Source organism: Bombina bombina, chromosome 1 (genome assembly GCF_027579735.1).
Source record: "Bombina bombina isolate aBomBom1 chromosome 1, aBomBom1.pri, whole genome shotgun sequence".
NCBI lineage: Eukaryota > Metazoa > Chordata > Amphibia > Anura > Bombinatoridae > Bombina > Bombina bombina.
This window is the reverse complement of record NC_069499.1, coordinates 1,353,237,814-1,353,263,860: the sequence shown is the minus strand read 5'-3', so window position 1 is coordinate 1,353,263,860 and position 26,047 is coordinate 1,353,237,814. Positions and strand designations below refer to the sequence as shown.

Here is a 26,047-nt window from a genome sequence, read left to right as displayed (position 1 = left end):
GCTTGTGACATCACCAGCTTGAACGATGCACCATCCTAGAAAACAGCTACTGCTGACATTCCCTCCCAGTTATAAATATTTAATGATCTGATGTTCACATTCCTTTATTATTATTTTACAATTAAATCAACATCCCAGCATTTCCCATAGCACAAAGATTGTAATGGGGGCATTCTAGTGAATGTTTTATAGCTCCTGATAAAAAGTATAATTTAAAACATATGGTTTATCGATAATTATAATAGAATGATCACCATACAGAGACGGTTAGCTGTGACGACACAGATAGTCAGTGCTTCCCTGTGTGGTAATACTTTGTAATCATGAACAGAGCAGCTGCTTCTTGCCCATTCCCTCCCCCTGCTCCCTCTGGACCAGCTCTAATGGAAGCACTTGTCAGGATACTGTAGCTCTGCTCATATTACCATCAGCACAAAGGAAATAACTCTCAACCCTAATCTATTTTTAATTTTCTCCTATCCCAATACTGTGCCAAGCAGGGACAGCATAAACATCTTCCAGAATCCCTTGCAGCCTTACTCTGCTAGACTTTAAGGAGTCAATGAGAATCTTGCTGCAGAATTGTACCAAATCACTAAAGGACCTCTGCAGCTAAGACCATATTTTGCATGCAGGAACAAAAAGAAATAAGAACACAACCACACATACATTTTCATAGTATTTGCCTGTTTTATTGGCATGTGTAGGATTAATTACCCCCATGGGCAAAACCATTCATTTCATATGTAAGCGTCAGAATCCTGGATATTTTTAAAGCTTAAAATACTTGTTGTCTAATACAGGTTAGTATTAACATTAAAAAAAAAATATTGTTAAAACTCTTTAATTTGGTAACAGCTTAGCGTTGCAGACCCTTCTCCATCCAAACCCAAGGTGCTGTGAGAAATGGAGAGTACAGAAGACAGACTCAGGAACATGCTTTCTGCCAGTAAGCCATGCACCCCTCCCATTCCTTAGTAGCGCACAGTGAAATGTTCCATAATCCCCACAGGGGAAGGACCCTCCTCAGGCAATGGAGGGTAATTTAAAAGAGAAATGACAATACAGAATGTAGTGTGTGATGGCATACAGATGCGACAGGAGGCAGGTGACCCCTATATTCAGAAGCTTTGATACTCTCTCCTGGATTTCCTATGTTTTTTAATAAGGAACAATGAAAGGGTAAAGACAGAGTAATCCAGGTTTATTTATATTTTGTTCGTTGTCCAAGTGTAATAAAGAGTACATACAAGTATAATGGCACATTTTATGTCACAATTTGCAAATATTTCAAGCTGCACTTGGTTAGTATAACACATTAATATGCAAGAAAGGTGCCACTACATGGCAAGGGAGCACACAGCCTTGTGTGAAAATAAACATAATTGGCCAGTTTAAAGGGACATAACACCCATATGCTAAATCACCTGAAAGGGATGCAGCAAAACTGGAAAAAAAAAGCTGCTAAGGAAATATCACCTAAACGAGCGCTGCGGAATCTGTTGGCGCTCTACAAATAACCGTTAATAATAAACATATGTAAAAAATGAAGATATTTTACCTCAAAATTTCTTCAAATCACAGTAGTAAGTGCGCTGTGAATAGCTATCCTTCAGCATTTTGGGAAGGAAACAAACAAAAAAATAACCAGCAGCCAACCAGCTTCATCGGTGCGGATGTCATACTTTGCTTTACTGAAATCTCGTGAGATTTCATAGTAAAATGTCCTTCAACTGCATAATATGACTGTGCATGCCAGAAGCTTGCTCCCTAGTAAGTATAGGGACTAGCATCCTGATTGGCTGCTTCAAATCCCTTTACAATGGGAGGTGGCTACTGAGAAATGTTGAGGTAAAATATCTTCCTTTTTACATAGAGATGTTCAGGTGATATTTTCTAATCAGCTTTTTTTACAGCTATGTTGCATCCCTTTTAATTGCTTAAACATTTGTGTATCATTTCCCTTTAAGGCATGTTTTATTTTCACTATCCTCTACAAAAGCAACACACAAAGGCCAGTGATTTCTCTGATGTACACAGACCAGGGACACTAATGTTACAAACTTAGTAACCCCTGTAAATACAGCCATGAACACACACACACAAAAGACAAAAGACCATCCTGGTGCGTGCTTAGTACATGAAATCTTGTGAAACAATCAACAGCACACACAAGACTAAGCACAAATCAGAATGAGTGTGTTCATCACTCACACCTTATACAGCCACTGCAGACACAGACCAAGGCTCACACAAAGGCCATCTAGCTCCCCTTTCCCATGCACAGAAGCTAAATACCTAAACACAGACCAGACTCTGCACTGCAGGCATAAACTCATGACACACACACACACACACACACACACACACACACACACACTTTAGATTTCTTTTTGTTACACACACACACACAGTCCCCACATCATGTTAAGATAGTCACACAAAAGCAAACATAAATAAGCAGCAGTATAACCCGGTTCTGTAAGAAAAGCACTCAGCTCTGTGAGACACACAGTGGTGGTTATGAGGGCTCTGGCCTGGTTTAATATGATCTAATAAGGCTTCAGTGTTCCTTGTTAGGATGTGAATGCATTCTGAGCTGCACCCGCTGCTACATTAGTGGCTGCCGTCCTAACTGCAGAGTTGGAGACCACTACAGCAGCAAACTCCTCTTGAGCCTTCTGGAAGCTGGCCCCGGTCCTGCGGTACATGGAGTGGATCTACAAGTCAGGAAAGAGTTAAATATCAGTGTACGGGCATAGCAATTTCAGCAATATATCTGGGAGGGGATTAGCATAGCATCCAGAAACATAATTTATGCTTACCAGAATTATTCCTTTCCTTCTGGATAGGGGTCCACAGCTTCATTCCTTACTGTTGGGAAATACAACACCTGGCCACCAGGAGGAGGCAAAGACACCCCAGCCAAAGGCTTAAAGGGACAGTATACACTCATTTTCATATAACTGCATGTAATAGACACTACTATAAAGAATAAGATGCACAGATACTGATATAAAAATCCAGTATAAAAATGTTTAAAAAACATAATTTATGCTTACCTGATAAATTCCTTTCTCCTGTAGTGTAGTCAGTCCACGGGTCATCCATTACTTATGGGATTATATCTCCTCCCTAACAGGAAGTGCAAGAGGATCACCCAAGCAGAGCTGCTATATAGCTCCTCCCCTCTACGTCATACCCAGTCATTCGACCGAAACCAAACGGGAAAGGAGAAACTATAGGGTGCAGTGGTGACTGGAGTTTAATTTAAAATTTAGACCTGCCGTAAAAACAGGGCGGGCCGTGGACTGACTACACTACAGGAGAAAGGAATTTATCAGGTAAGCATAAATTATGTTTTCTCCTGTTAAGTGTAGTCAGTCCACGGGTCATCCATTACTTATGGGATACCAATACCAAAGCTAAAAGTACACGGATGACGGGAGGGACAGGCAGGACCTTTACACGGAAGGAACCACTGCCTGAAGAACCTTTCTCCCAAAAACTGCCTCCGAAGAAGCAAAAGTGTCAAATTTGTAAAATTTTGAAAAGGTGTGAAGTGAAGACCAAGTTGCAGCCTTGCAAATCTGTTCAACAGAGGCCTCATTTTTAAAGGCCCAAGTGGAAGCCACAGCTCTGGTAGACTGAGCTGTAATTCTTTCAGGAGGCTGCTGTCCAGCAGTCTCATAGGCTAAACGTATTATGCTACGAAGCCAGAAGGAGAGAGAGGTAGCCGAAGCCTTTTGACCTCTCCTTTGTCCAGAATAAACGACAAACAGGGAAGAAGTTTGTCGAAAATCTTTAGTTGCCTGCAAATAGAATTTCAGGGCACGGACGACGTCCAGATTGTGCAGAAGTCGTTCCTTCTTTGAGGAAGGACTAGGGCACAATGAAGGAACAACAATCTCTTGATTGATATTCTTGTTAGTGACTACCTTAGGTAAAAACCCAGGTTTAGTACGCAGAACTACCTTGTCTGAATGAAAAATCAGATAAGGAGAATCACAATGTAAGTCCGATAACTCAGAGACTCTTCGAGCCGAGGAAATAGCCATTAAGAACAGAACTTTCCAAGATAACAGCTTGATATCAATGGAATGAAGGGGTTCAAACGGAACACCCTGTAAAACGTTAAGAACTAAGTTTAAGCTCCATGGCGGAGCAACAGTTTTAAACACAGGTTTAATCCTGGCCAAAGCCTGACAAAAAGCCTGAACGTCTGGAACTTCTGACAGACGCTTGTGTAAAAGGATGGACAGAGCTGAGATCTGTCCCTTTAACGAACTAGCAGATAAGCCCTTTTCTAGGCCTTCTTGAAGAAAACAGAATTTATGTTTACCTGATAAATTACTTTCTCCAACGGTGTGTCCGGTCCACGGCGTCATCCTTACTTGTGGGATATTCTCTTCCCCAACAGGAAATGGCAAAGAGCCCAGCAAAGCTGGTCACATGATCCCTCCTAGGCTCCGCCTACCCCAGTCATTCGACCGACGTTAAGGAGGAATATTTGCATAGGAGAAACCATATGGTACCGTGGTGACTGTAGTTAAAGAAAATAAATTATCAGACCTGATTAAAAAAACCAGGGCGGGCCGTGGACCGGACACACCGTTGGAGAAAGTAATTTATCAGGTAAACATAAATTCTGTTTTCTCCAACATAGGTGTGTCCGGTCCACGGCGTCATCCTTACTTGTGGGAACCAATACCAAAGCTTTAGGACACGGATGAAGGGAGGGAGCAAATCAGGTCACCTAAATGGAAGGCACCACGGCTTGCAAAACCTTTCTCCCAAAAATAGCCTCAGAAGAAGCAAAAGTATCAAACTTGTAAAATTTGGTAAAAGTGTGCAGTGAAGACCAAGTCGCTGCCCTACATATCTGATCAACAGAAGCCTCGTTCTTGAAGGCCCATGTGGAAGCCACAGCCCTAGTGGAATGAGCTGTGATTCTTTCGGGAGGCTGCCGTCCGGAAGTCTCGTAAGCCAATCTGATGATGCTTTTAATCCAAAAAGAGAGAGAGGTAGAAGTTGCTTTTTGACCTCTCCTTTTACCAGAATAAACAACAAACAAGGAAGATGTTTGTCTAAAATCCTTTGTAGCATCTAAATAGAATTTTAGAGCGCGAACAACATCCAAGTTGTGCAACAAACGTTCCTTCTTTGAAACTGGTTTCGGACACAGAGAAGGTACGATAATCTCCTGGTTAATGTTTTTGTTAGAAACAACTTTTGGAAGAAAACCAGGTTTAGTACGTAAAACCACCTTATCTGCATGGAACACCAGATAAGGAGGAGAACACTGCAGAGCAGATAATTCTGAAACTCTTCTAGCAGAAGAAATTGCAACTAAAAACAAAACTTTCCAAGATAATAACTTAATATCAACGGAATGCAAGGGTTCAAACGGAACCCCCTGAAGAACTGAAAGAACTAAATTGAGACTCCAAGGAGGAGTCAAAGGTTTGTAAACAGGCTTAATTCTAACCAGAGCCTGAACAAAGGCTTGAACATCTGGCACAGCAGCCAGTTTTTTGTGAAGTAACACCGACAAGGCAGAAATCTGTCCCTTCAGGGAACTTGCAGATAATCCTTTTTCCAATCCTTCTTGAAGGAAGGATAGAATCCTAGGAATCTTAACCTTGTCCCAAGAGAATCCTTTAGATTCACACCAACAGATATATTTTTTCCAAATTTTGTGGTAAATCTTTCTAGTTACAGGCTTTCTGGCCTGAACAAGAGTATCAATAACAGAATCTGAGAACCCTCGCTTCGATAAAATCAAGCGTTCAATCTCCAAGCAGTCAGCTGGAGTGAAACCAGATTCGGATGTTCGAACGGACCCTGAACAAGAAGGTCTTGTCTCAAAGGTAGCTTCCAAGGTGGAGCCGATGACATATTCACCAGATCTGCATACCAAGTCCTGCGTGGCCACGCAGGAGCTATCAAGATCACCGACGCCCTCTCCTGATTGATCCTGGCTACCAGCCTGGGGATGAGAGGAAACGGCGGGAACACATAAGCTAGTTTGAAGGTCCAAGGTGCTACTAGTGCATCCACTAGAGCCGCCTTGGGATCCCTGGATCTGGACCCGTAGCAAGGAACTTTGAAGTTCTGACGAGAGGCCATCAGATCCATGTCTGGAATGCCCCACAGCTGAGTGACTTGGGCAAAGATTTCCGGATGGAGTTCCCACTCCCCCGGATGCAATGTCTGACGACTCAGAAAATCCGCTTCCCAATTTTCCACTCCTGGGATGTGGATAGCAGACAGGTGGCAGGAGTGAGACTCCGCCCATAGAATGATTTTGGTCACTTCTTCCATCGCTAGGGAACTCCTTGTTCCCCCCTGATGGTTGATGTACGCAACAGTTGTCATGTTGTCTGATTGAAACCGTATGAACTTGGCCCTCGCTAGCTGAGGCCAAGCCTTGAGAGCATTGAATATCGCTCTCAGTTCCAGAATATTTATCGGTAGAAGAGATTCTTCCCGAGACCAAAGACCCTGAGCTTTCAGGGATCCCCAGACCGCGCCCCAGCCCATCAGACTGGCGTCGGTCGTGACAATGACCCACTCTGGTCTGCGGAATGTCATCCCTTGTGACAGGTTGTCCAGGGACAGCCACCAACGGAGTGAGTCTCTGGTCCTCTGATTTACTTGTATCTTCGGAGACAAGTCTGTATAGTCCCCATTCCACTGACTGAGCATGCACAGTTGTAATGGTCTTAGATGAATGCGCGCAAAAGGAACTATGTCCATTGCCGCTACCATCAACCCGATCACTTCCATGCACTGAGCTATGGAAGGAAGAGGAACGGAATGAAGTATCCGACAAGAGTCTAGAAGCTTTGTTTTTCTGGCCTCTGTCAGAAAAATCCTCATTTCTAAGGAGTCTATTATTGTTCCCAAGAAGGGAACCCTTGTTAACGGGGATAGAGAACTCTTTTCCACGTTCACTTTCCATCCGTGAGATCTGAGAAAGGCCAGGACAATGTCCGTGTGAGCCTTTGCTTGAGGAAGGGACGACGCTTGAATCAGAATGTCGTCCAAGTAAGGTACTACAGCAATGCCCCTTGGTCTTAGCACAGCTAGAAGGGACCCTAGTACCTTTGTGAAAATCCTTGGAGCAGTGGCTAATCCGAAAGGAAGCGCCACGAACTGGTAATGTTTGTCCAGGAATGCGAACCTTAGGAACCGATGATGTTCCTTGTGGATAGGAATATGTAGATACGCATCCTTTAAATCCACCGTGGTCATGAATTGACCTTCCTGGATGGAAGGAAGAATAGTTCGAATGGTTTCCATCTTGAACGATGGAACCTTGAGAAACTTGTTTAAGATCTTGAGATCTAAGATTGGTCTGAACGTTCCCTCTTTTTTGGGAACTATGAACAGATTGGAGTAGAACCCCATCCCTTGTTCTCTTAATGGAACAGGATGAATCACTCCCATTTTTAACAGGTCTTCTACACAATGTAAGAATGCCTGTCTTTTTATATGGTCTGAAGACAACTGAGACCTGTGGAACCTCCCCCTTGGGGGAAGTCCCTTGAATTCCAGAAGATAACCTTGGGAGACTATTTCTAGCGCCCAAGGATCCAGAACATCTCTTGCCCAAGCCTGAGCGAAGAGAGAGAGTCTGCCCCCCACCAGATCCGGTCCCGGATCGGGGGCCAACATTTCATGCTGTCTTGGTAGCAGTGGCAGGTTTCTTGGCCTGCTTTCCCTTGTTCCAGCCTTGCATTGGTCTCCAAGCTGGCTTGGCTTGAGAAGTATTACCCTCTTGCTTAGAGGACGTAGCACCTTGGGCTGGTCCGTTTCTACGAAAGGGACGAAAATTAGGTTTATTTTTTGCCTTGAAAGGCCGATCCTGAGGAAGGGCGTGGCCCTTACCCCCAGTGATATCAGAGATAATCTCTTTCAAGTCAGGGCCAAACAGCGTTTTCCCCTTGAAAGGAATGTTAAGTAGCTTGTTCTTGGAAGACGCATCAGCCGACCAAGATTTCAACCAAAGCGCTCTGCGCGCCACAATAGCAAACCCAGAATTCTTAGCCGCTAACCTAGCCAATTGCAAAGTGGCGTCTAGGGTGAAAGAATTAGCCAATTTGAGAGCATTGATTCTGTCCATAATCTCCTCCAAAGGAGGAGAATCACTATCGACCGCTCTTATCAGATCATCGAACCAGAAACATGCGGCTGTAGCGACAGGGACAATGCATGAAATTGGTTGTAGAAGGTAACCTTGCTGAACAAACATTTTTTTAAGCAAACCTTCTAATTTTTTATCCATAGGATCTTTGAAAGCACAACTATCCTCTATGGGTATAGTGGTGCGTTTGTTTAAAGTGGAAACCGCTCCCTCGACCTTGGGGACTGTCTGCCATAAGTCCTTTCTGGGGTCGACCATAGGAAACAATTTTTTAAATATGGGGGGAGGGACGAAAGGAATACCGGGCCTTTCCCATTCTTTATTAACAATGTCCGCCACCCGCTTGGGTATAGGAAAAGCTTCTGGGAGCCCCGGCACCTCTAGGAACTTGTCCATTTTACAAAGTTTCTCTGGGATGACCAACTTGTCACAATCATCCAGAGTGGATAATACCTCCTTAAGCAGAATGCGGAGATGTTCCAACTTAAATTTAAATGCAATCACATCAGGTTCAGCCTGTTGAGAAATGTTCCCTGAATCAGTAATTTCTCCCTCAGACAAAACCTCCCTGGCCCCATCAGACTGGGTTAGGGGCCCTTCAGAAATATTATTATCAGCGTCGTCATGCTCTTCAGTATCTAAAACAGAGCAGCCGCGCTTACGCTGATAAGTGTTCATTTTGGCTAAAATGTTTTTGACAGAATTATCCATTACAGCCGTTAATTGTTGCATAGTAAGGAGTATTGGCGCGCTAGATGTACTAGGGGCCTCCTGAGTGGGCAAGACTCGTGTAGACGAAGGAGGGAATGATGCAGTACCATGCTTACTCCCCTCACTTGAGGAATCATCTTGGGCATCATTGTCATTATCACATAAATCACATTTATTTAAATGAATAGGAATCCTGGCTTCCCCACATTCAGAACACAGTCTATCTGGTAGTTCAGACATGTTAAACAGGCATAAACTTGATAACAAAGTACAAAAAACGTTTTAAAATAAAACCGTTACTGTCACTTTAAATTTTAAACTGAACACACTTTATTACTGCAATTGCGAAAAACATGAAGGAATTGTTCAAAATTCACCAAATTTTCACCACAGTGTCTTAAAGCCTTAAAAGTATTGCACACCAAATTTGGAAGCTTTAACCCTTAAAATAACGGAACCGGAGCCGTTTTGAACTTTAACCCCTTTACAGTCCCTGGTATCTGCTTTGCTGAGACCCAACCAAGCCCAAAGGGGAATACGATACCAAATGACGCCTTCAGAAAGTCTTTTCTAAGTATCAGAGCTCCTCTCACATGCGACTGCATGCCATGCCTCTCAAAAACAAGTGCGCAACACGGGCGCGAAAATGAGGCTCTGCTTATGCTTTGGGAAAGCCCCTAAAGAATAAGGTGTCTAAACCAGTGCCTGCCGATATTATTATATCAAAATACCCAGATAAAATGATTCCTCAAGGCTAAATATGTGTTAATAATGAATCGATTTAGCCCAAAAAAAGTCTACAGTTTTAATAAGCCCTTGTGAAGCCCTTATATACGATCGTAATAAACATGGCTTACCGGATCCCATAGGGAAAATGACAGCTTCCAGCATTACATCGTCTTGTTAGAATGTGTCATACCTCAAGCAGCAAGAGACTGCACACTGTTCCCCCAACTGAAGTTAATTGCTCTCAACAGTCCTGTGTGGAACAGCCATGGATTTTAGTGACGGTTGCTAAAATCATTTTCCTCATACAAACAGAAATCTTCATCTCTTTTCTGTTTCTGAGTAAATAGTACATACCAGCACTATTTCAAAATAACAAACTCTTGATTGAATAATAAAAACTACAGTTAAACACTAAAAAACTCTAAGCCATCTCCGTGGAGATGTTGCCTGTACAACGGCAAAGAGAATGACTGGGGTAGGCGGAGCCTAGGAGGGATCATGTGACCAGCTTTGCTGGGCTCTTTGCCATTTCCTGTTGGGGAAGAGAATATCCCACAAGTAAGGATGACGCCGTGGACCGGACACACCTATGTTGGAGAAAAGACAATATCCTAGGAATCCTAACCTTACTCTTGGATTCGCACCAATGCAAGTATTTACGCCATATTTTATGGTAAATTTTCCTGGTAACAGGTTTCCTAGCCTGTATTAAGGTATCAATCACTGACTCCGAGAATCCACGCTTTGATAGAATCAAGCGTTCAATCTCCATGCAGTCAGCCTCAGAGAAATTAGATTTGGATGTTTGAAAGGACCCTGAACCAGAAGGTCCTGTCTCAGAGGCAGAGACCATGGTGGACAGGACGACATGTCCACTAGATCTGCATACCAGGTCCTGCAGGCGCTATTAGAATCACCGATGCTCTCTCCTGTTTGATTCTGGCAATCAGTCGAGGAAGTATCGGGAAGGGTGGAAACACATAAGCCATGTTGAAGACCCAAGGTGCTGTCAGAGCATCTATCAGAACCGCTCTGGGGTCCCTGGACCTGGATCCGTAACAAGGAAGCTTGGCGTTCTGGCGAGACGCCATGAGATCCAGATCTGGTTTGCCCCAACGCCGAAGCAGTTGTGCAAATACCTCCGGGTAAAGTTCCCACTCCCCCGGATGAAAAGTCTGGTGACTTAGGAAATCCGCCTCCCAGTTCTCTACACCTGGGATGTGGATCGCTGACAGGTGGCAAGAGTGAGACTCTGCCCAGCGAATTATCTTTGAGACTTCCATCATCGCTAGGGAACTCCTTGTTCCTCCCTGATGGTTGATGTAAGCCACAGTCGTGATGTTGTCCGACTGAAACCTGATGAACCTCAGAGTTGCTAACTGAGGCCAAGCCATAAGAGCATTGAGAACTGCTCTTAATTCCAGAATGTTTATTGGAAGGAGACTCTCCTCCTGAGTCCATGATCCCTGAGCCTTCAGGGAATTCCAGACAGCGCCCCAACCTAGTAGGCTGGCGTCTGTTGTTACAATCGTCCAATCTGGCCTGCTGAAGGGCATCCCCCTGGACAGATGTGGCCGAGAAAGCCACCATAGAAGAGAATCTCTGGTCTCTTGATCCAGATTCAGCATAGGGGACAAATCTGAGTAATCCCCATTCCACTGACTTAGCATGCACAATTGTAGTGGTCTGAGATGCAGGCGTGCAAAAGGTACTATGTCCATTGCCGCTACCATTAAGCCGATTACCTCCATGCATTGAGCCACTGACGGGTGTTGAATGGAAAGAAGGACCCGGCAAGCATTTAGAAGTTTTGTTAACCTGTCTTCTGTCAGGTAAATTTTCATTTCTACAGAATCTATAAGAGTCCCCAAGAAGGGAACTCTTGTGAGTGGCAATAGAGAACTCTTTTCTACGTTCGCCTTCCACCCATGCGACCTTAGAAATGCCAGAACCAACTCTGTATGAGACTTGGCAGTCTGGAAACTTGACGCTTGTATCAGAATGTCGTCTAGGTATGGAGCTACCGAAATTCCTTGCGGTCTTAGTACCGCCAGAAGAGAGCCCAGAACCTTTGTAAAGATTCTTGGAGCCGTGGCTAACCCGAAGGGAAGAGCTACAAACTGGTAATGCCTGTTTAGAAAAGCAAACCTTAGGTACCGATAATGATCCTTGTGAATCGTTATGTGAAGGTAGGCATCCTTTAAATCCACTGTGGTCATGTATTGACCCCTTTGGATCATAGGTAAGATTGTCCGAATAGTTTCCATTTTGAACGATGGAACTCTTAGGAATTTGTTTAGGATCTTTAAGTCCAAAATTGGTCTGAAGGTTCCCTCTTTTTTGGGAACCACAAACAGATTTGAGTAAAACCCTTGTCCGTGTTCCGACCGCGGAACTGGATGGATCACTCCCATTAGTAAAAGGTCTTGTACACACCGTAGAAACGCCTCTCTCTTTATCTGGTTTGCTGACAACCTTGAAAGATGAAATCTCCCTTTTGGGGGAGAAGCTTTGAAGTCCAGAAGATATCCCTGAGATATGATCTCTAACGCCCAGGGATCCTGGACATCTCTTGCCCAAGCCTGGGCGAAGAGAGAAAGTCTGCCCCCCACTAGATCCGTTTCCGGATCGGGGGCCCTCACTTCATGCTGTCTTAGGGGCAGCAGCAGGCTTTCTGGCCTGCTTGCCCTTGTTCCAGGACTGGTTAGGTTTCCAGCCCTGTCTGTAGCGAGCAACCGTTCCTTCCTGTTTTGGAGCGGAGGAAGTTGATGCTGCTCCTGCCTTGAAGTTACGAAAGGCACGAAAATTAGACTGTCTAGCCCTTGGTTTGGCTCTGTCTTGAGGCAGGGCATGGCCCTTACCTCCAGTAATGTCAGCGATAATTTCTTTCAAACCGGGCCCGAATAATGTCTGCCCTTTGAAAGGTATGTTAAGCAATTTAGATTTAGAAGTCACATCGGCTGACCAGGATTTAAGCCACAGCGCTCTGCGCGCTTGAATGGCGAATCCGGAATTCTTAGCCGTAAGTTTAGTTAAGTGTACTACGGCATCGGAAATAAATGAATTAGCTAGCTTAAGGACTCTAAGCTTGTCTGTAATCTCATCCAATGTAGCTGAGCTAATGGTCTCTTCCAGAGACTCAAACCAGAATGCCGCCGCAGCCGTGACAGGCGCAATGCATGCACGGGGTTGTAATATAAAACCTTGTTGAACAAACATTTTCTTAAGGTAACCCTCTAACTTTTTATCCATTGGATCTGAAAAAGCACAGCTATCCTCCACCGGGATAGTGGTGCGCTTAGCCAGAGTAGAAACTGCTCCCTCCACCTTAGGAACCGTCTGCCATAAGTCCCGTGTGGTGGCGTCTATTGGAAACATTTTTCTAAATATAGGAGGGGGTGAAAAAGGCACACCGGGTCTATCCCACTCCTTGTTAACAATTTCTGTAAGCCTTTTAGGAATAGGAAAAACGTCAGTACACGTCGGTACCGCAAAATATTTATCCAGCCTACATATTTTCTCTGGAATTGCAACCGTGTTACAATCATTCAGAGCCGCTAATACCTCCCCTAGCAATACACGGAGGTTCTCAAGCTTAAATTTAAAATTTGAAATGTCTGAGTCCAGTTTACTTGGATCAGATCCGTCACCCACAGAATGAAGCTCTCCGTCCTCATGTTCTGCAAATTGTGACGCAGTATCAGACATAGCTCTAATATTATCAGCGCACTCTGTTCTCACCCCAGAGTGGTCGCGTTTACCCCTAAATTCTGGCAATTTAGATAATACTTCAGTCATAACATTAGCCATGTCTTGCAAAGTGATTTGTATGGGCCGCCCTGATGTACTTGGCGCCACAATATCACGCACCTCCTGAGCGGGAGACGAAGGTACTGACACGTGAGGAGAGTTAGTCGGCATAACTTCCCCCTCGTTGTCTGGTGAAATTTTCTTTACATGTACAGATTGGCTTTTATTTAAAGTAGCATCAATGCAATTAGTACACAAATTTCTATTGGGCTCCACATTGGCCTTTAAACATATTGCACAAAGAGTTTCCTCTGTGTCAGACATGTTTAAACAAACTAGCAATGAAACTGGCAAGCTTGGAAAATACTTTTCAAAATAAATTTACAAGCAATATAAAAAACGTTACTGTGCCTTTAAGAAGCACAAAGAAACTGTCACAGTTGAAATAACAATGAACCAAATTAGTTATAGCAACCAAATTTTCACAGTAAATGCATTAAGTTAGCAAAGGATTGCAACCACCAGCAAATGGATGATTAACCCCTTAATACCCAAAAAACGGATAACAGAATAATATAAACGTTTTATCACAGTCAAAAGCACAGTCTCACAGGTCTGCTGTGAGTGATTACCTCCCTCAAAACTAGTTTTGGAGACCCCTGGGCTCTGTAGAGACGTCCTGGATCATGGAGGAAGGAATAGGAAGACTGTGACTGAATTCTTACTGCGCAATAAAGCGCCAAAATAGGCCCCTCCCACTCATATTATAACAGTGGGGAAGCTCAGTAAACTGATTTTATTCATAAATAAACGACAGCCATGTGGAAAAATAATGCCCAAAAAGTTTTATCACCAAGTAACTCATATGTCCTCTCACACGTCCTATCTATTAGTTAGGTGCAAGAGAATGACTGGGTATGACGTAGAGGGGAGGAGCTATATAGCAGCTCTGCTTGGGTGATCCTCTTGCAGTTCCTGTTAGGGAGGAGATATAATCCCATAAGTAATGGATGACCCGTGGACTGACTACACTTAACAGGAGAAACTTACTTAGAACCTCTTAGTTTAGCTCTATTGAAAAGGTAGTTGGAAAGCCCACTGCAAGTGGGAAATAAGACACTCCCCCCCTCCCCCTTCTTTTGCATATGAAAAGACACTTTACACAAACATGAGCAAGCTGGAGAAGGTAGCTGACGGTATTCAAATAATTTGCATAAATAAAAAGAGAGAAGCGCTCAACCTGGGAACGAACAATGGCATAATATAGCTTGTTCAATGGCTAGTTACCACCCTAGAAGCAGCCTCTTTTTGCTCAATATGTGCCTTTCACAGAGAAGAACTTTCCTGTAGCATATCAGTCTGATCCTGACTTCACAGTACAGTCCAGCCCTGAAATACCAGGCAATTCTACTCTGAACGAGAGAAACAGCAAAACCCCAGACGTACGTTTCGGCCTATTGTGGGCCTCGTCAGTGAGGTGCAGCCATATACCTCTAGGCCCACTGAGCAACGGGTCCACGTCTAGATTCCCGCATCACACTTAGGGAGACTTCCCCAAGAGTCATAATTTGCATAAATAAAAAGAGAGAAGCGCTCAACCTGGGAACGAACAATAGCATAATAGCTTGTTCTATGGATAGTTACCACCCTAGAAGCAGCCTCTTTTTGCTCAATATGTGCCTTTCACAGAGAAGAACTTTCCTGTAGCATATTAGTCTGATCCTGACTTCACAGTACAGTCCAGCCCCGAAATACCAGGCAATTCCTCTCTGAACAAGAGAAACAGCAAAACCCCAGACATACGTTTTGGCCTATTGTGGGCCTCGTCAGTGAGGTGCAGCCATATCCCTCTAGGCACACTGAGCAAAAACATCAAATTTTTTAAATTTTTAAAAAGTATAGAAGGAGGACCAGGTAGCCCCCTTGCAAATCTGATCCAAAATGCCTAATTCTTAAAGGCCCAAGAGGAAGCCACTGCTATAGTGCAATCAGACATAACCTTAGGAAGAAAACCTAATTTAGTATGTAAAACTGCCTTATATGCATGAAAAATCAGATATGGGGGCATACATTGCAAAGAAGAGATCTCAGAAACTCTGCGTGCAGAGGCAATAAGCCAATAAAAAGAGAACCTTCCAAGATAACAATTTAATGTCAAAGGAATGCAGATTTTTAAACAGAAGCTGTTGCAAAACCCAAAGAACAAGATTTAGGCTCCAAGGAGGAGCCCCAGATCTAAACACAGGTCTGATCCTAATAAGAGCCTTAACAAAGGACTGCACGTCTGGAAGCTCAGCCAGTCTCTTGTGCAATAAAACAGACAGGGCCAAAATCTGTCCCCTCAGGGAACTAGCAGAAAGGCTCTTCTCCAGCCCATCCTGGAGAAAAAGATAAGATCCTGGCAACCTTAACTCTGTGCCAGGAAAAAAACACGCTCTTCACACCAGAATAAGTAGGTCCTCCACACCTTGTGGTAGATACGCTGAGTAAATGGTTTACAAGCTTGAATAAGAGCATCAATGACACTCTCAGAGAAACCTCGCTTGGCTAAGACTAAGCGTTCAATCTCTATGCAGCCAGCCTCAGAGAATCTAGATTTTGATAAACAAATGGACCTTGCATCAGCAGGTCTCTGCGACAAGGTAACTTCCACGGAGGAGAAGAGGACATCCCCACTAGATCCGCGAACCACGTCCTTCGCGGCCACGAAGGAGCAATCAGGATTACTGATACCCGCTCCTGCATGATGCGGGCCACCACTCTAGGAAGAAGCGGTAATGGAGGAAAAAGATATACGATTTTGAACCTCCAGGGCACTGCTAGTGCATCTATTAGATCCGCTTGGGGATCCTTCGACCTCAACCTGTACCTGGGTAGCTTGGTATTGAGATGGGACGCCATGAGATCTATCTCCGGCGTTCCCCACGTGCTGCAAACACCTCAGAATGAAGAGACCATTCTACTGGATGGAAGGATTGCCTGCTGAGAAAATCCGTCTCCCAGTTGTCCACACTCGGAATGTGGATCGCTGACAGTGAACAGCTGTGAGCCTCCGCCCACTCCAGAATCTGAAATACTTTCTTCATCGCCAAGGAACTTCTCGTTTACCCCTGATGGTTGATGTAAGCCACCAAGGTTTTATTGACTGATTGGAATCTGAATAAACTGGCACGAACCCAGAAGTGGCAAGGCCTTGAAGATTGCCCGTAGTTCCAAAATATTGATCGGGAGGGAGGACTCCTCAGTTCACAACCCCTGTGCCTTCCTTGCACCCCAAACAGCTCCCCATCCGGATAGACATGCTTCCGTAGTCACCATCTCCCAGGATGGTCTTAAGAAGCATGTCAAAAAATCAAGAGAGTAGGAAGGGTACTCTAAATGTCCAAACAAATATGTCCCAGCTCTAGGGGAGCACAACTTTCCCCAAGTACTACCCCACAGGAAATACAGGGAACACAGGGAAAAAGATAGGAGCAGACAATAATTATGTAATTAATACTAGGGTGTATGTAAGAGACTGCAGATTAATATATATAACACCTCCATTATAGGACATTAGCAAACATGCCAGTTTACTCACAGTTCCCCACGGAATCCAAGGAGAACAAGTCCATCTCAAATGGGCATAATTGGTCTTATCGAGGTTAGCAACAAAGATGTACCGCACCAGGAATATATCCACACCAACTAGTAAGAACGCTCCATGCAATGCTAATAGTATAGTGATTCACTGTATATTCCCGGAGCTTCCAGATACATCAGAGGGACACGGCAGGGTGCTAAGGCTCTGTCAGGCAAATGAGACAGTCCCAATATAATAATGAAAAGAGCGATGGCAATATTAATATAAAACGTAGCGTTTATTCCAAATAATCCATTAAAACAGGACTGTCAAACACAAGAGGCAAAGGGACCTCTGGCTGGCTAGCTTACGCATTTCAGCATAGAGCCGTAATCATAGCATGTAGAAGCCAGTCACAGGTGATACTTATATACAGATAACTACAGTGTCATTGGCTAAAAACAAAAGTAATTTAAAAGAAACATCACGCCCAGAATAGTTAACCCTTAATCTACTGGAGAATAGATGGCCCTAAAGAAACCCCATTGAGATCAACACAATAACCATTGAATACATCAACCCCCCATATGCTTCTTAATCAAAGAAGGTGAGGATAATAAAAACCCTCCTTATACACAAAATGGGAATGGAAAACTTATGTGTGTGATGTCAATGGGAACTATATATCCATGATCTTCAAACATTATAAATGCACATAAATCAAGTTAAATACACATCCAAGACAGTTATAATGTGGATATGAAAAATACAGTAGCATCAAGCGTATCAAGGAAATATAAATAGATAATAATGTTAGATACAGAAGTATTGCTATTAATATTGATTGAAAATATAATACATACTGAAAACTGAGTAAACATAATTCACATAAATATATATATATAATAAACTTTAGACTTGAGAAGAAGCATGTCCCTCGGGACAGATGATCTGGACAGCACCACCAAGAGAGCGATTCTCTCGACCGGCTGTCTAATACAATCTGTTGAGACAGATCTGAATGATCTCCGTTCTACTGCCTCAGCATGCACAGTTGTAAAGGTCTGAGACGGAACCTGGCAAAAGGAATGATGTCCATGCAGGACACCATGATATCAATCACCTCAATACACTGAGCTACAGAGGGACTCAAGGAGGTCTGGAGGGCAAGACATGCCGAAGTTAGCTTGCAACCTCTATGGTCTGTTAGAAATATCCTCATGGATATGGAGTCTATTATAGTACCCAGGAATTCCACCCTGGTACTTGGGATAAGAGAACCCTTTTCCAAGTTTATCTTCATCCATGTGATCAAAGAAGACTGAGAAGGGACTCCGAGAATTCTTCCGCAAGGAGAAAGGATGGTGCTTGCACCAGAATATCGTCCAAGTATGGGGCTACTGCAGCCCCCGGAACCTTTGTAGAGATTCTTGGAGCAGTAGTTAGGCCAAACGGAAGGGCAATGAACTGGAAGTGCTGGTCCAGGAATGCAAACCTCAGAAACTGAAAGTGTTCCCTGTGGATTGGAACATGAAGGTAAGCGTCCTTCAGATCTATAGTGGTCATAAACTTGCCTTTTAAGGCCATACAATAAGGAAGGATGGACCTTATTGTCTAAATCTTGAAGGAAGGGACAATGAGACATTTGTTTAAGCACTCTAGGTTCAGAATTGGGCGGAAAGTTCCCTCCATCTTTGGGACCACAAAATGGTTTGAATAAAACCCCAAACCTCTCTTCGATAAAAACTGGGACAACAACTCGTAAGGAGGATAGATCCTGAACACACCCTAGAAAGGCATCCCTCTTTTCTGGTCTGGAAGACAGATTCAAGAGAAGGAATCTGCCACTTAGCAGATGAGATTTAAAGCCTATCTTGTGTCCCTGCCATACCACCTCCAGGACCCCCGGATCCTGTACGTCCGTGAACCAGGCGTCTAAAAAAAAAAAAAAGAGACAGTCTGCCCCCTACACGATCCGATCCTGGATCGGGGGCCGCCCCTTCATGCCGATTTGTTTTCGGTGGGCTTCTTATTCTGCTTGGATTTATTCCAGGACTGAGCCGGCTTCCAAATACTCTTCGGTTGCTCCGGCTTGGAGGAGGATTGTTGTCGTTGGGATTTGTCAGAACGAAAATTAGAAGATTGTCGTCCCTTAGACTTGTTCTTATCTTGCGGTAGGAAGGCACCCTTGCCTCCGGTAACCGTAGAAATAATGGAGTCCAGGCCTGGACCAAATAAAATCTTTCCCTTGAAGGGAGGAGAAAAGAATCTGGACTTAGAAGTCATATCCAGTTGAGAAGCCCCACAAATCCAGTTGAGAGTCCGGGATCGGGTACATCTTTTTAAAAGTAGACAAGGGGGAAAAGGAAGAACCAATTATTTCCCATTCGTTCTTAATAATATTCGCCATCTTAACCGGCACAGGAAAAGTCAAAGGAACTTTCCTGTCTTCGTAAACTCAGTCTAATTTAGGTATCATAAGGTTCTTCAGGCAGCGCAGCCTCTGGAATATCTAACGTAGATAGAACCTCCTTTAATAAAAAATGCAAGTGCTCAATTTTAAATCAAAAGGAAAGTTCCTCCGCAGCAGGATGCTTAGACGCTAAGGACTCTGACTCAGAATGTTTACCCTCTGAAGCTACAGAGGTTAACTCATCATCGGATAACTGGGACATAATAGCTAAATCCGATAAATATTTAGATGACTCCGGGTCAGGAGAGCTATGTTTAATCTTTCTCTTGCGTTTGTTAGAGTGAGGTAATGAACTGAGGGCCGCAGACACCGGCGTTTGTAATTGCGCAGCAAAGTCCGCAGGAAGAAGGCCCCCTCCGGATGGAGGATTAGATGTGCTACGGGGAACTGGATGTGGAGTGGATAATGTAGCAAGGGTAGTAATCTCACGGGACGCCGAGTCCCGAGGTAGATGGCTCAGAGGGACTAAGAGCCTTAGCAGGCTTGTCTCCCTTCTTAGACTTTATAACAGTGTTAAGGCATGTGGAACATAATCGAGTGAGCAGGAAAACCACGGCCTCCTCACAATATAAATAGGTATGATTTAGTACATAAGGACTAACTTCTAACATGTCAGAGTCCTCCATAGCTCAGGTTATACCCACAGAACGACACAAATAAAAACATTTTTATTATAGAAAACTGCACCTTTATACTCCCAATGGCTGGGGCACTCACCATCTCCTAGACCCAGACAGTTAACAGAGGAAACGCTCTCCTCAGGTTCAAGTCTCAGCCAGAATGGAGGAAATGAACATAGACCACACCCGAGTGCAAGACAGTACTTCCCCTGTTATTATAAGTACATCAAGTAATAGGAGCTGTGCAACACTTTCAAAAACGAAAGTGAAACTTAAAAATGAAACCTGTTTGTTCCAGTCAAAAACGAAAAAAAAAAAAAAAAAAAAAAATCAGCCCAGGAAAAAAATCACACAAAGCAGCATGTAAATAATTAATACACTGAATTAACCCCAACTGTTCAATAAACCCCCTTCAGAGGATATTAACCCTGGATCCTATCAAGGTATAAAGGAGCCACACTGTGACCCTGTTATAGCGTTTTATGTGTAAAAATTGAAACGATCTTACAGCCAGGATCCATGCTGTGGAACAGAACGCAGCCTCTCAAGTGTGACAGTCTTATAGCAGCGCTACTGACATGGACTTGAGTGCGACAAAGCAGGCAGTGAAATTCTTCAACACTGATTGCTTAGGAGCTGTTAGCAGTAGTCTGGATGGTTTCTCAGAAAAACTTTCATCAATACTCTCACTGAGAGGTTGATATGACTACTTAAAACTCCATTCCCATCTCGAAGGGGAGATACCCTTTTTCAGGACTCTCCGAATATTCTGACGCTTCTCTGCCACCTCCTAACAAGATGAAAGGCAAAGAATGACTGGGGTAATGAGGAAGTGGGAGGGATATTTAAGCATTTGGCTGGGGTGTCTTTGCCTCCTCCTGGTGGCCAGGTGTTGTATTTCCCAACAGTAAGGAATGAAGCCGTGGACTCTCCCTATCATAGAAAGGAAATAATGATTACACCCTTGCTTCTTAAAGTAGCAGTAAACTAATTTTTTCCCATCATTAATATTAATCTTTATGTAAATATTCTCAACATTAGCTATTACAAATTTTGATAAATCTTTAGTTTCTTATGTTTTACATACCAAGGTTTTATTCCCCCTACCCGCCCCGGGCTTTTTCTTCCTTCTCCTAATTCATTTTCAAAAGAAATTATGCGGCACTTCCCTTTGCGATCAGTCGGAGCATGCTCACATTCCTGTCAATCATTTCACCACTCTGTATGTATCAGGTACGATAGATGCTGGACATTGGTAGCAGCAAGGGGGAGGGGGGGGGGGGGCTAGTTTACTGTGCACGTGCGCTGTCACATCAGGAAAAGCCAGCATGAACACGTTCGATTATAGTCTATGGGCTCTATTTATAAAGCAGCAGAGGCTCACCTGAAACGGAAGTTAAGAGACAGCGGTCATAAGACTGCTGCTCCTTAACCTGTTTGCCACCTTTTAAGTGGCAGAGTGAAATCATTCCAATCTGATCGGGATGTTTGACAGCCCCTGCTAGCGGCCGATTAGCTGCCAGTGAGCAGGGGGTGGCATTGCAGAAGTATTTCACTAGAAATGCTTGTGCAATGATAAATGCGGACAGCGTATGCTGTCGGCATTTAGCAATATTGAGCAGACATTATTTGCTGTAGCGAATCATGTCTGCTCGACATTTAATAAATCTAACCCTTTGGCTCTACAGAGATGGCTATCAACAAGCTAAGGGGTAGATTTACTAAATAACGAGTGGACATGAATACGCTGTCAGCATCTAGTGAAATGCTTGTGCAATGCCACCCCTTCCTGGCTCACTGGTGGCTAATCGGCCGCTAGTAGGGGCTGTCAATCATTCAGATCGGATTCGGATGATTTCAATCCGCACCTAAAAGGTGGTGGACAGGTTAAGGAGCAACGGTCTTATGACCATTTTAGGCAAGCCAGAAACGATGTCTTTTTCACCCTGTGAATGTTGAATCTACCTAAATAAAGATGTTTTTTTACCTGCACTAAGGCCTGCGGCTGTGATCAGTTCCAATACAGGTAACTCTATTTGTTTATTTAACCGTACGTTTGGATGCTGGAGGAGTAAATCCATACCTGGTATTGGGACGGCCTGAGGGGCGTGACGGAGCGCGGCAACAGCGGTGAGATTATACCTGTTTTACTTATATATCTGTAGTTCTTACCAAGAACCATTGCAAGATTGAACTTTATTACTGCCACCACTTGCCAACAGCACGGCTTTATCCTCTCAGCCTAACACATTGGTCTGTTACTTCTCACTGATTATAAGTTTGATTTGGCAAGTTACTGTTTTACTTTACTCGTCAAAAGACACAAGCAATACGCCGTTTTATTGTTGTACATGCAAAACCGGTTTGCATACTTAGGCCTAGATTTGGAGTTTGGCGGTAAAAGGGCTGTTAACGCTCCGCGGGCTTTTTTCTGGCCGCACCATAAATTTAACTCTGGTATCGAGAGTTTAAACAAATGCTGCGTTAGGCTCCAAAAAAGGAGCGTAGAGCATTTTTACCGCAAATGCAACTCTCGATACCAGAGTTGCTTACGGACGCGGCCGGCCTCAAAAACGTGCTTGTGCACGATTCTCCCATAGGAAACAATGGGGCTGTTTGAGCTGAAAAAAAACCTAACACCTGCAAAAAAGCAGCGTTCAGCTCCTAACGCAGCCCCATTGTTTCCTATGGGGAAACACTTCCTACGTCTGCACCTAACACTCTAACATGTATCCCGAGTCTAAACACCCCTAACCTTACACTTATTAACCCCTAATCTGCCGCCCCCGCTATCGCTGACACCTGCATATTTTTTTTAACCCCTATTCTGCCGCTCCGTAAACCGCCGCAACCTACGTTATCCCTATGTACCCCTAATCTGCTGCCCTAACATCGCCGACCCCTATATTATATTTATTAACCCCTAATCTGCCCCCCTCAACGTCGCCGACACCTGCCTACACTTATTAACTCCTAATCTGCCGAGCGGACCTGAGCGCTACTATAATAAAGTTATTAACCCCTAATCCGCCTCACTAACCCTATCATAAATAGTATTAACCCCTAATCTGCCCTCCCTAACATCGCCGACACCTACCTTCAATTATTAACCCCTAATCTGCCGAGCGGACCTCACCGCTACTATAATAAATGTATTAACCCCTAAAGCTAAGTCTAACCCTAATACTAACACCCCCCTAAGTTAAATATAATTTACATCTAACGAAATAAATTAACTCTTATTAAATAACTTATTCCTATTTAAAGCTAAATACTTACCTGTAAAATAAATCCTAATATAGCTACAATATAAATTATAATTATATTATAGCTATTTTAGGATTAATATTTATTTTACAGGCAACTTGGTATTTATTTTAACCAGGTACAATAGCTATTAAATAGTTAAGAACTATTTAATAGCTACCTAGTTAAAATAATAACAAATTTACCTGTAAAATAAATCCTAACCTAAGATATAATTAAACCTAACACTACCCTATCAATAAAATAATTAAATAAACTACCTACAATTACCTACAATTAACCTAACACTACACTATCAATAAATTAATTAAACACAATTGCTACAAATAAATACAATTAAATAAACTAACTAAAGTACAAAAAATAAAAAAGAACTAAGTTACAAAAAATAATAAAATATTTACAAACATAAGAAAAATATTACAACAATTTTAAACTAATTACACCTACTCTAAGCCCCCTAATAAAATAACAAAGCCCCCCAAAATAAAAAATTCCCTACCCTATTCTAAATTAAAAAAGTTACAAGCTCTTTTACCTTACCAGCCCTGAACAGGGCCCTTTGCGGGGCATGCCCCAAGAATTTCAGCTCTTTTGCCTGTAAAAGAATAAATACAATACCCCCCCCCCAACATTACAACCCACCACCCACATACCCCTAATCTAACCCAAACCCCCCTTAAAGAAACCTAACACTAAGCCCCTGAAGATCTTCCTACCTTGTCTTCACCATACCAGGTTCACTGATCCGTCCTGGCTCCAACATCTTCATCCAACCCAAGCGGGGGTTGGCGATCCATCATCCGGTGCTGAAGAGGTCCAGAAGAGGCTCCAAAGTCTTCCTCCTATCCGGCAAGAAGAGGACATCCGGACCGGCAAACATCTTCTCCAAGCGGCATCTTCAATCTTCTTCCATCCGGTGCGGAGCGGGTCCATCTTGAAGCAGGCGACGCGGATCCATCCTCTTCTTCCGTTGTCTCCCGACGAATGACGGTTCCTTTAAGGGACGTCATCCAAGATGGCGTCCCTCGAATTCCGATTGGCTGATAGGATTCTATCAGCCAATCGGAATTAAGGTAGGAATTTTCTGATTGGCTGATGGAATCAGCCAATCAGAATCAAGTTCAATCCGATTGGCTGATCCAATCAGCCAATCAGATTGAGCCAATAGAATGCGAGCTCAATCTGATTGGCTGATTGGATAAGCCAATCGGATTGAACTTGATTCTGATTGGCTGATTCCATCAGCCAATCAGAAAATTCCTACCTTAATTCCGATTGGCTGATAGAATCCTATCAGCCAATCGGAATTCGAGGGACGCCATCTTGGATGACGTCCCTTAAAGGAACCGTCATTCGTCGGGAGACAACGGAAGAAGAGGATGGATCCGCGTCGCCTGCTTCAAGATGGACCCGCTCCGCACCGGATGGAAGAAGATTGAAGATGCCGCTTGGAGAAGATGTTTGCCGGTCCGGATGTCCTCTTCTTGCCGGATAGGAGGAAGACTTTGGAGCCTCTTCTGGACCTCTTCAGCACCGGATGATGGATCGCCAACCCCCGCTTGGGTTGGATGAAGATGTTGGAGCCAGGACGGATCGGTGAACCTGGTATGGTGAAGACAAGGTAGGAAGATCTTCAGGGGCTTAGTGTTAGGTTTCTTTAAGGGGGGTTTGGGTTAGATTAGGGGTATGTGGGTGGTGGGTTGTAATGTTGGGGGGGGGGTATTGTATTTATTCTTTTACAGGCAAAAGAGCTGAAATTCTTGGGGCATGCCCCGCAAAGGGCCCTGTTCAGGGCTGGTAAGGTAAAAGAGCTTGTAACTTTTTTAATTTAGAATAGGGTAGGGAATTTTTTATTTTGGGGGGCTTTGTTATTTTATTAGGGGGCTTAGAGTAGGTGTAATTAGTTTAAAATTGTTGTAATATTTTTCTTATGTTTGTAAATATTTTATTATTTTTTGTAACTTAGTTCTTTTTTATTTTTTGTACTTTAGTTAGTTTATTTAATTGTATTTATTTGTAGCAATTGTGTTTAATTAATTTATTGATAGTGTAGTGTTAGGTTAATTGTAGGTAATTGTAGGTAGTTTATTTAATTATTTTATTGATAGGGTAGTGTTAGGTTTAATTATATCTTAGGTTAGGATTTATTTTACAGGTAAATTTGTTATTATTTTAACTAGGTAGCTATTCAATAGTTCTTAACTATTTAATAGCTATTGTACCTGGTTAAAATAAATACCAAGTTGCCTGTAAAATAAATATTAATCCTAAAATAGCTATAATATAATTATAATTTATATTGTAGCTATATTAGGATTTATTTTACAGGTAAGTATTTAGCTTTAAATAGGAATCATTTATTTAATAAGAGTTAATTAATTTCGTTAGATGTAAATTATATTTAAGTTAGGGGGGTGTTAGTGTTAGGGTTAGACTTAGCTTTAGGGGTTAATCAATTTATTAGAATAGCGGTGAGCTCCGGTCGTCAGATTAGGGGTTAATAATTGAAGTTAGGTGTCGGCGATGTTAGGGAGGGCAGATTAGGGGTTAATACTATTTATGATAGGGTTAGTGAGGCGGGTTAGGGGTTAATAACTTTATTATAGTAGCGCTCAGGTCCGCTCGGCAGATTAGGGGTTAATAAGTGTAGGCAGGTGTCGGCGACGTTGAGGGGGGCAGATTAGGGGTTAATAAATATAATATAGGGGTCGGCGGTGTTAGGGGTAGCAGATTAGGGGTACATAGGGATAACGTAGGTGGCGGCGCTTTGCGGTCGGAAGATT

At 43.2% G+C, this 26,047-nt stretch overlaps 1 protein-coding gene across 1 annotated transcript in view; it reads right to left on the bottom strand.

The window, feature by feature from the left end:
• Nucleotides 1-670: 670 nt before the first annotated feature.
• Nucleotides 671-26,047, bottom strand: part of SCAMP3 (secretory carrier membrane protein 3) — a 154,442-nt gene continuing 129,065 nt past the window's right edge. Inside the window, exon 9 of the mRNA XM_053703329.1 lies at nucleotides 671-2,720. Coding sequence (XP_053559304.1) covers nucleotides 2,577-2,720 — 144 coding nt within the window. The 3' untranslated portion in view covers nucleotides 671-2,576. The remainder of the gene's footprint in view (nucleotides 2,721-26,047) is intronic.